General features: G+C 35.2%; 1 protein-coding gene across 1 annotated transcript in view; it reads left to right on the forward strand.

The window, feature by feature from the left end:
• The window catches only part of LOC108908364 (uncharacterized protein MAL8P1.12), a 57,479-nt gene extending 48,870 nt beyond the window's left edge, over positions 1-8,609 (forward strand). The window contains exons 4-5 of the mRNA XM_018712398.1: positions 6,122-6,246; positions 8,324-8,609. Coding sequence (XP_018567914.1) covers positions 6,122-6,246; positions 8,324-8,609 — 411 coding nt within the window. The remainder of the gene's footprint in view (positions 1-6,121; positions 6,247-8,323) is intronic.
• The last annotated feature ends 2,440 nt before the right edge of the window (positions 8,610-11,049 follow it).

Here is an 11,049-nt window from a genome sequence, read left to right on the forward strand (position 1 = left end):
GATCGTGTAAGTTCACATTATAATGCAGCATTATGCAAATTGTCGGGTAATGAGAAAATTGCCGTACACGAAAACAGCTGAGTTAACCAGGGTTATTTTGCGAAATTATACTAATTGCAATAATTTAATATTTAAATTGCTCAAATTGATATCCATGTCAATCAATTTTTTTTTGTTCGCTATTTTATAACAGTGTTGCCCATTTACATGTCGTTACCTGTAATATTTAGGAATAATCAGCTACAAATGTGTTCGAATGTACTTATACTATTACCATTCATGTAAGTAGATTAGCAGAAATGTTTGGCTATTACTATTATTACAACATATACGAACATAGTTCATTTGGAAGCACTTTTCTGTTTGTAATGTCGTACGAAAGCATATTATACATTATAGCAAATTGTTACTGTAATATCAAACAATTACAGTTATAATATTTAACACATACATATTGTAGTATAACAACCCTGGGGTTCGATCGAAAAAATATATAAACGTAGGGCGGCCAAAAATATGTGATCGTGATAAGGAATACCTACGTTGTATACATCTATTTTTCATTGACCGGAAGGCGCTGGCTACTAACTTTAAATAGGGGAAGTATGGATTAATTTTATAAAACAAAAGCAGAGTAAATACACCTAACTTTATTATTTACGTACAACAGTCTTCAAATCGAACATGTGACAAATAGAAAGAACGACAAAAACATTAACAACCATTTAACATAAAATGAGAGTGCCAGGCTCACCTAGAGCTCCTATGGGGAAAGAGCATGGTAGAGAAACCCACGATCGTTGCTCTAACTACCCAAATATAAATACAAAACAACCGATAACAAATTTTAATTCTCACTAAATGTCACCTCACTCGAATTAGACATGCACACTTCAGGTAAAACTGAAGAGGTTTGGTGTTAGTTAGCCGGCAGGGCCGGAAGGTACTGGAGTCCCATACGGGAGGCAATCCAGCTATAAGTTGAGATTTCGGAAGATCTGTCGGGTAGTAATGAACTTTTCGGCAAAATCCAAAAACAAGTAAAGTTTGCTTCTGAGGGGGACAACTTTTGGCGCAAAAAGCATAGCAAAATCTTCAACCCCCTAAGTGGGGGTGCCATCCCCCAAATTTTTTTAAATGGGAATGTGGGTCAAGTGGGGGGTCATTAGAAAGGGCTTTTAATTCTCTATACATCGATTCTTACTTTTTGAAAATCGATCCATTATTTTAGAAAATATGCAGCTTTGAAAATACGAACAATATTTTTGACGAAAAATGCGAAAATCGATTTAATTTTACTTCAAAACTTATGGTATTAGCTTGGTAAATTCCTTCAAAAGAATTCGCTGTTTTTTTTTCTGATTTGCGAATTCTTTAGCCTGATTTTGGTGAGCAAAAAATTGTCCGCTTTTTGTTTCGTATTTAGATAGGCCACAAGAAGTTGCTAGATAACTGTCTTGTGACTTGTAGTTGAAGAGTACCAATACTGCCGAGTCTTTTAAATTGATTAATTATGGTGTATCAATTCCAGAAAGAGTAGAAATTATTGAGCTTTTTTTCAAAAACAATGAATGCGGAAATCGGATCGCCGAACTGTTCAACCAACGTTTCCTGAGAAACATGCGTCTAGAAAAATTGTTCGCGAATTGGTGGCCAAATTTCGCGAAACTGGCTCTGTTCATAACAAAAAGAGGCAGGTTGAAAATCCGGTACTAAATGAACCTAAGGAAATTGCGGTATTGGGGCAAGTGGCAATGGATAGTACGCTGAGTACAATGCAATTGGCTACTGCGACAGGAGTGAGTCGTACAAGTGTCCAACGAATATTAAAAAAATACAAATTCCATCCTTATAAGATTCGGCTAGTGCAAGAGCTAAATGAAGACGATTCTGATCGTCGTTTGCAATTTTGCGAAATAATGACTGAACGAGCGATAAACGATAATTTCCTCTTTAATGTGTGTTTTTCGGACGAGTGTACGTTCTTCTTGAATGGTTTAGTGAATCGCCATAATTGTCGTTACTGGGCTGATACCAATCCAAGGATTTTCCATGAGACACACTCCCAACACCCCCAGAAGTTGAATGTATGGGCGGGTATTTTTGGAAATTCCATTGTAGGTCCTTTTTTCTTTCCTGGAAATTTGACAGGCGATATGTACTTGGATTTACTACAAAATGTCATCGACCCAGCTCTAACAAATATCATAGAGGACGATCCTGCTTACAATGAACACGAACTGATTTTCCAGCAAAACGAAGCTCCTCCACATTACTCGTTCAATGTGCGCAATTACCTAAATGAGACGTTTCCAGGACGCTGGATAAGACGAAGAGGTGCAATTGAGTGGCCCCCTCGGTCACCGACTTAAATCCTTTAGATTTCTTTCTCTGGGGGCACATTAAAAGCAAAGTTTACAGCACTCCACCTGATACCTTGGAAGATCTGCGAGGACGAATCATTAATGTATGTCGCGAAGTAACACCGCAAGTGCTCCAGAATGTTCGACAACGGTTTGAAGACAACCTGTATCATTGTATGTAAGTTGGCGGACAACATTTTCAGCATTTACTTGACTAATACCGTAAGTTTTGAAGTAAAATTAAATCGGTTTTCGCATTTCTCGTCAAAAATATTGTTCTTACTCCTACCTCTACACTGTTCTCACTTCAACTATTTAGGCTTCCTTCCAGAATTCCCCACCTAAGCGTTTGTTTTTGCTCTTCCTTCTACCAACTGTCAATATTACGTTTTCAGTATTATACAACACCCACGTAATAGGTGACGTTGAAGTTGATACGATAAGTATGGTTTTGCACAATATTGTTAATTTATTTTCCAAAATTTTGTTATAATGGACTCTTTTAGTGTGACGTCACATATTTAGGCAACCCGGAACAAACTGTCATTGTGGAAATTGTGCAGACCAAATCTGATCCTTGTGTACTATTTACATAGGCACTATAAAAATGAACGTCAAATTAATTTATTTTTATAAAGATTTAGAAGTAGGTATTTAAGAACAACCAACATGTATTTCGTAAAATAGATACACTAATGAGCTTAAAACTTACAAAAAAGGTTATAAAAGAATATCCCTAGACTTAAATATAGTCAGAATTTAACATTAGCCACACGGCACATGCTCGGGAAGAATAGCCTTATACTTAGGTGAGATCTTGTTGATATATCATCTCTGTCATCATTAGCGTATTTTCTCTTCTTTTGTTTAATCTTGGCATTTTCTAGTTCTACTAAGTATTTTTATTGTTTTTCTTGGTGCTGTACTGTGTCAGTTTGTTTATCGAGTGTTTATTTCTACAAGTGGTTTATTATAACCAAACTTTTCTTGAATGATATCCTGTTGCGAGACTATTTCGCTTACATGAAATTATCTTTAAGGCGCATGCTCAGTAACACATATAATTATAATTTATTAATTACTTTAAATAAATAAATTCTATAATTCTTTTAGTTTGTCACTTGGGGTTTGAAACTTCTTAAGTATTTCTAATATTGCCAGAATATCGCCAAAGAAGACATTTTTTTGGCACTTGTGTCCAAAATACATAGGGTCAAAAATCTATCTAGTAAAACTACTGAGAAATTATTCATAATAATGTGTACTATGGGGTTGTCTATTATTTGTAGTATAGTAAATAAACTTCTGTTTATAACTTTTGATCTAATCAATATTTTTTGACGCTCAAGGGCTAGTTTTGTAGGTCTTTTGAAGACGAAAAAAAGTACATTACTGTTTTCTCGTGGAAATGAACGGAAAAAAGTTATAAGCGAAAAACGTGAATTTACGTAAAAATTATACAATTAACCACCCTGTAAACAATCTTCCCCCCATTTTTATGACTGTGGAAACTAATATGTTATTGTACATAATATTTAGCATCTATAGCGATAAATTCAGCTTGCCGAAACAAAAAGTCGCGAAATGGCCATTTCCCAGCTTATTGGCTAAATTTAATATAGCAAAATAATTATTTTGCTATATTAATTACCCCGCTCTAATTTGTCCAAAATAACATTTTTATCTTTAGCATATGGCATCTGGTCCCGTTTTCATTCGATTTTCTATAATCACAATTCTGAACTGTTTCCGCTGTTGTTGGGAATGGTCCATATGGGAGATGGCCGTATTATTTTCAAGCATGGAATTTATTAGTTTTTGAGACTTTTTGAGACGCTGGTTTTTATTAAAATTTAGCAATATCCTATGAATCAAAGTGTTCAAATTTTAAAATTCATATTTAAAATTTATGTCAAATCATTTTCTAAAATATCAACACTCTTTTTATAGGTTCTTCTTACTTCATATAAACTGCAACTTTAGATTAATTTATTGGATTCGTATTGAGCTGTTTTTAGCATATATCCAAAAATATTTACCATATGGGACGCTGTATCGTTTTACAGTCACGTGTTAAATTTTAAAAAGACTATCATCTTTTCTAAGATTCTAGTTTTTCTTTTTAAATTCTTTTTAAATGAGGTTTTTTGTTAAAAATAGTATTTGGAAATTGTTTTGAAATGCAAATCTCTTGCTGATTTCCAAGCAATTCGTGAAATACAGAAGATGATATCCAATTAACGATAAATATCCAACAACATCTACTTTAAGGAGGTGTTCTAATTTGTCGGAGTAGAATACAATTAAATCAGGATCAGTTAACGCCGACTCATTAAGTGCATGGCCACATAAATAAAAAAAAGGAAAGAGACCTGGGCTGTTGCTTTACCAAGAACCAAGCAACCCGGATTGGTTAGTACACAAATAAGCGAGTTGGCATCTGATAAGCGAGTTGTATGACAACATTTCATAAAGAGGGTCTCCGCTAACAATTGACGTGCGCTTTACTTTTATTTCTGGGGATTTTCGAGCGATTTATATCAGGGGCGTATTGGAAAAGTCAGCTTTTGGTATTATTTCGAGATTTCTCATTTTAATTGAAATTATGATTATTCAGTAACTGTAAGCAACAAATTTAGCAGCGATTCTACTTACAAAAATAGTGGTACAAGTTTCTCTTTTTCGAAAAGTCCATATTAATTATGTAACTTTTTTTAATGCAATTGATGATTTTTTTGCTGCCTCTATGAGGCTCTATGGTTGTTCATTCAAAAAACAAAAAAAAATTGTATGTTGGGCGCCAATTACGTAAAACTCATCTTGCGAGATGCGCAGATCAAGAAGAGAGTCCGCAACAGGAGTGACAAATACAGAACCTTAATAGTAGCTCAGTAGATTGAGACAGACAATGAGCTCCGGTGCTAACCAGGTAACGTTACCAAATGATGCTAATTTTTTTAACAATCCCACCATTTTCTAAGGGTGATTACCTGATTCCTTCTAATTCAGCTGACCTGACATAAGAATCTGTTGCCCTCAAATCTAATGATCGACGTGGATATATCATTTTCGAAATGTTTTCATAAAGACATGTCAATAGTTGTAGCACAGTTGCCATTAAAGTTTTATTATACGTAATTGCGAATACTAAAATTAGAATACTTTGACTCGTCAGCGTTGTCAAGCCTTTCAAGAAAACGAGGCTGGTTTGACGCGAACATCCTGCCGCCAACTTATCGCGCACCGAAGGCTTCTTCATATGGGCGCATAATTTTTATTCACATCCGCTTTAATCCGCCCAATAGTGGTGCACAACTAACATTAATTCAATTACGGGGAGAATATATGGATACGCCAACGGGCGGACACTCGCGTAAATGGCCCCAGGTGAAGGAAACTGCTCCTCTGGGTCATTACTTCGGCCATTACATAGCGGCGAATTGAATAATTAAATATCATAAATAAATGTGGTGAAATTAACGAAGGATGATAAAGTTTATGTCGGACAGCGATGTGGCTGACAAGTAAATTGATTTCCGACGATGGGTGTTTCCGTAGGGTCGTTTTTTTAAAATGTCCATATGTTTTGGGTGCTCGATAACTTTAATTACGCACTAAATTATTGGCTGGAGAAATAAGCTCTTTATTTTTAAAATTAATTTATTACATTGTTAAAGTCTTTGTTGTACGAAACTTTACGGATCTTTTTTTGAAGTTCTTCCAAGAAAATATTGGAAATTTCGTCGTTCTTCGTCTAGCCCAAGAAAGAATCTCCAAAGACTGTACCGCTATATCTTTTGCAAACCCCTAGTCTAAGAAAAACCAAGAAAAATCAAGAATCAAAGAAAGAAGACTTCAAATTTTTCATGAACCCAGTTAGCAAGTAAGAAACCATCAGTGATGAGGCTGTAAATAAATTATAGCATCGTGAAAATTTCCATTTGAGAAATTGCTGGCTGTAATCACTGTATCTACCCTGTTTGAAACAAACAAACACAAAGATGTCGAAATGTCGAAGAGCCTAATTATACATATGCTCTAGAAGCAAACAAGATCGTACACTTTCTTTCCACAGACTGAAAAGATAAATCGTGCATAGGAAAGTTTGGCTCAAGCAAGAAGCTATCACTAAAAGAACTATCTCTAAAAGCCCCGAGTTAGGACTGACTTGAATTATTAAAAATTTTCAAAAACATGAGGAGAACCCTGCTACTCGAGAAGTACTGTTTATATTTTGTAATCGATTATATACACCAAAGCCTTCATTTGATCTTCCATGAAAAAAAAATATATTGTAGCACCTTCTCCTTTATCCCTTCTTCAACCTGAGACATCGAAATAAAAATCAACCCGGGATCTCTACCAGTACACCTTGGAGAAGCCCACAATATAATATCAGAATGGGAAATAGTCCATGTTTTCAAACTTTGGTATATAATATACCAAAAACCTCCTTATTATTTCATCAGTCTCCAAAGTGCTCACTAAAAGACCAACATAGCTATTTAACTCTATTGGAACCTTCCAAAATACTGTTACAGGATCTTTAGATGTCGACGACGGAGAAAGTTCCGAAGAAATATCAAAAGCTTATATAACAATGGAGCACAATTTCATATTGATGTAGAAAAACATCTTATCTTTGACTAAATAGTAAAGGGGTCAAAGAAGAAACCAAAAAGTACTGTATCTCGAAAACATATCACATTCTTCATCATTAATTAACAACGTTTTGAAAGAAATATTAACACCAACTTCATTTGCTCAGATTAGACAAATTCACCAGGCTATTGTCAAACAAAATAACATAAAAGAAAAGTTAGAAAAAATCCAGATATAGGTATCTTAGAGATGAAAAACTTCCATTTGAACCAAGTCCGGATGATATCTTGAAATATGAAAAATTGTATAAAATATCAGTCCTATAACTATACAAGCCCGCCTACAGTGTTGAATAGTGCCTCGTTGTATACAATCATCCCAAGCAGATCTTATGAAATCATAAATTCAAATTTGCATTCTTTTGCTGACATACTCTCTGACAAAAAGAGCCACAAATGAACCATGGTAATAATAGTCCACATGTCCATATACAGGGTGTAACTAAATAAGTGTAAAACATTTAAGGGGGTGATTCTTCATCGAAAAAAAGATAGGATCTTTCATATAAAGAGTGGGTAAGACTTACGACAATTAAAAAAATATTTACTGTAATTAATTAATTTTTTGTAACATAGTTTAATGAGAGTGTTTTTCGACAGGAGCCAAGTTAAATACTTATATTTTTCCAAAGTCCACTGGAATCAGGCCCGGTCCTGTCCGTATGTCATATTCGTGTTATTGATGGCTCCGTACAGATGACTGTCGATGGTATCGGAAGCCTTTTGTTTCGACAATCAATTATCTGTAAGTTGACTGCGGCATTTTAATTTAATTAGGGTTTATTATGTAGCGCATTTCTCCAAAACCAACCATTCGTTTAGTCCGGCCAGATTACATCACTGGGATATCATTTTAAGTATGCCCTTTTTGTCCGTCATCTTCATCATGCGATCGGCATTCGTCCTCTCGCGTTTGGACTTATCGGCGGCCGCGTTTATTTTCATTCATCGCATAATTTATAATCATTATAATGCCGTGTGTCTCTTCTGTAATGCGTCCTTCTTTGTCTGCATTGGCGATTCCATTCAATCTGCGCTACGCAGAAAAAAAGAATTGATTATTTTTTGGTTAAAAGTTGGTACAGTTCTGTTACAAGTTAAATTAACCGAAAAGGTACTTTTATATGTTCTTGTACTAAATTTGGCAAAATTACCTGAAAACTGTAAAGATTGCGATAAAAGATTGATTACGAATTTTCAAAAATACGGTTTGTCTTCCTGGCAATTTTCATTTCAAATTTCACCCACCTTTCGATTCGGGACTGGAAAAAACGAAAAAAAAACAATCTATTTTCGCAGATTTTTTCAATATTCTCGCCGTCACGTCCGATTCCGCTGCAACCATCCAACCACAACTCTGCTCACTGCGGACGATACCACCCCAAAAGGTGAAGCCGATTGCTCCATCTGTAACGAGGACCAGTGCAAGGAACAAGATTTGTTCGTGCTACCGCTTCTGTTGTTGTTGTTGTTGTTACTGACTCTATTGATCAACAACAACAACAACAACAGTGACAACAACAACAGTGACAACAACAACGACAACAACGACAACAACGATAACAACTACAACAACGACAAGTGACAACAACAGTGGCAACAACAACAACAGTAACAGCAACAACAACAACAGCAACAGCAGCAACAACAACAACAACAACAACAACAACAACAACAACAACAACAACAACAACAACAGCAGGAACAGTGACAACAACAACAACAACACCAGCAACAGGAACAGTGACAACTAAAGCAGCAGCAGGAACATTGACAACAACAACAACACCAGCAGCAGCAGGAACAGTGACAACTAAAGCAGACTTCTTTAATCTATAATCAGAGTATTCCTAACTAAGTAGTCAGAGATTCCTTAGTATAGTAGTCAAAGCATTCCTTGCGAACTCGATAGAACGCTTCGTATCCTCTATACGCATACTGTCGACTAAGGAAACCAGTTCAAGTAACAAGATTTAAGAGCGTTATCAACATGGTTGCGTTAGATTAGATGTCGTTATTACTGCTATTAATCATCCTGATGATGCCGCCGCTGCTGTTGTTGTTGTTGTTGTTGTTGTCGTTGTTGTTTCCGTAGTAGTGGTAGTAGTAGTAGTAGTAGTTACTGTAGTTATCAGCTATCGCTGCTGTTGTTGTCGTTGTTATTGAAGCTATTGATCTACAATAGTAACAGCAACAGCTACAACAACAACAACAACAACAACAACAACAACAACAACAACAACAACAACAACAACACCAGCAGCAGCAGCAGCAGCAGCAGGAACAACGACAGTAATAACACTTACAACAGCGTCAACAGCAGCAGTAGGAACAACGAAAGTAACAAGTAGACAGACTCCTATAATCTATAATCAGAGTATTCCTTACTAAGTAGTCAGAGATTCCTCACTCTAGTAGTCAAAGCATTTCTTGCGAACTCAGTAGAACGCTTCGTATTCTCCTTATGCATACTGTCGACTAAGGAAACCAGTTCAAGTAACAAGACTTAAGAGCGTTATCAACATCATTGCCTTTGCCATTGAACTAATATTTCTTTTAATTTAATATACAAAAAATAAACTCAGTTTCTATCTAGGCATTTACATCAAACATATTAAGGCTTTTTAGTCCAAAACAACCAAGAAGTTATTGTATAATTATTCTTTTTCTGATATGTAGTTAGTTATGCATTTCCTCGTGATTGTTTCCAATCACAATCTTTACAATAATGTGGCAGACATCGTATTTTAATATATTTTGTGAAGACTTGTGCCATCTTTTGGCGAAACTACAAAATAGTTTCTCAAGTTCTCAAGTGGTGCTGCGACATCTAGTGGCCAGGTCTGAAATGTTACATTACTTCAAGAAGCGTTCTCTAATCCGCGATAATTTTTAAGATGCAAGCGCACCAAGCGGCGAAAGCAGTAAGCTCCGAGACAAGGTAATTTTGACATTGCCGTTCGTGTACACATTCATTTGAACAACATTTGTCTTATTTGCCATTATTATTAGTAATTTTGTTATCAAACTGCGGTTATTTGATTTTTGTGTTATTTTATAGGTTTCAAATATTTCATAAATAAATTTTAAGGCAAGTATTTATGTCTACTTTATTTGTTTCTAGCATTACAATTTAATGTACATTTTATTAGGTTATAACTATGAACTTATCCGTTGTGAATACATTTCCTATTTACATATATGCTAACGAAAACTCTCGTTGTATATTAGAAGGAGAGGCAGTTTTTAAGGCTGATCATGTGGTACTATATGGGAAAATTGAGCAAAGTTAATTTAAATTTAGAAATTTATATTATGTCTGCAGACTAGTGCCCTTACTTACTAACAACCCTCATGAAATTCAGGGAGTATTATCTATCGGCAATAATATTTTGAAAATTTCTTCAATGGTTTGATGAAAACTTAATTCTGGATTTTTCTTGGACCATGAAGAGCAACCTTGAACTGAACAATAATAGTTTGACAGTTTCTTCTTTCTATCCATAATTGCTGAAATTTTCCTCACACTATTTTCTTAAAATAACAGTGTTCAAAAAACGAACACTAAATTCAGTTTTAAATAAAATACAAAACGAAATGTCACACACAGAAGAAATATTTACCTTGTTTCGCTAGTATCACTTGTCACCGCCAGAAGGCGAGCTCTTGTCTTAGCTGCATTCGCGAATTACGAGAACAGAATTCTGAGTGCTTTTTCCAGCGCCACCTTTGCGTGAAATATTGAAAATGCATTTTTGTTATCAAAGACAGAAAACTATATTATCTAAATTCGGAGAAAGTATTCTTCTTCTTTTTTCAGATGTGTTTGTGAAGTACTTATGAGAGGCGTTACGAAAACGTCATATTTGCTTATCTATGACACCCATTTTTCACGAAGGACGTTTTACTGTATCAAAATACTCGTAAGTATAGATAAGTTGAGAAAGTACATTCCACAAAATCAAGATAGTTGCTTGAAGGTTACCGATTCTATAATAGAACCGAAAGGTGGGTAATAAATTTTA

Source organism: Anoplophora glabripennis, unplaced genomic scaffold (genome assembly GCF_000390285.2).
Source record: "Anoplophora glabripennis isolate ALB-LARVAE unplaced genomic scaffold, Agla_2.0 scaffold29, whole genome shotgun sequence".
NCBI classification, from domain to species: Eukaryota; Metazoa; Arthropoda; class Insecta; order Coleoptera; family Cerambycidae; genus Anoplophora; species Anoplophora glabripennis.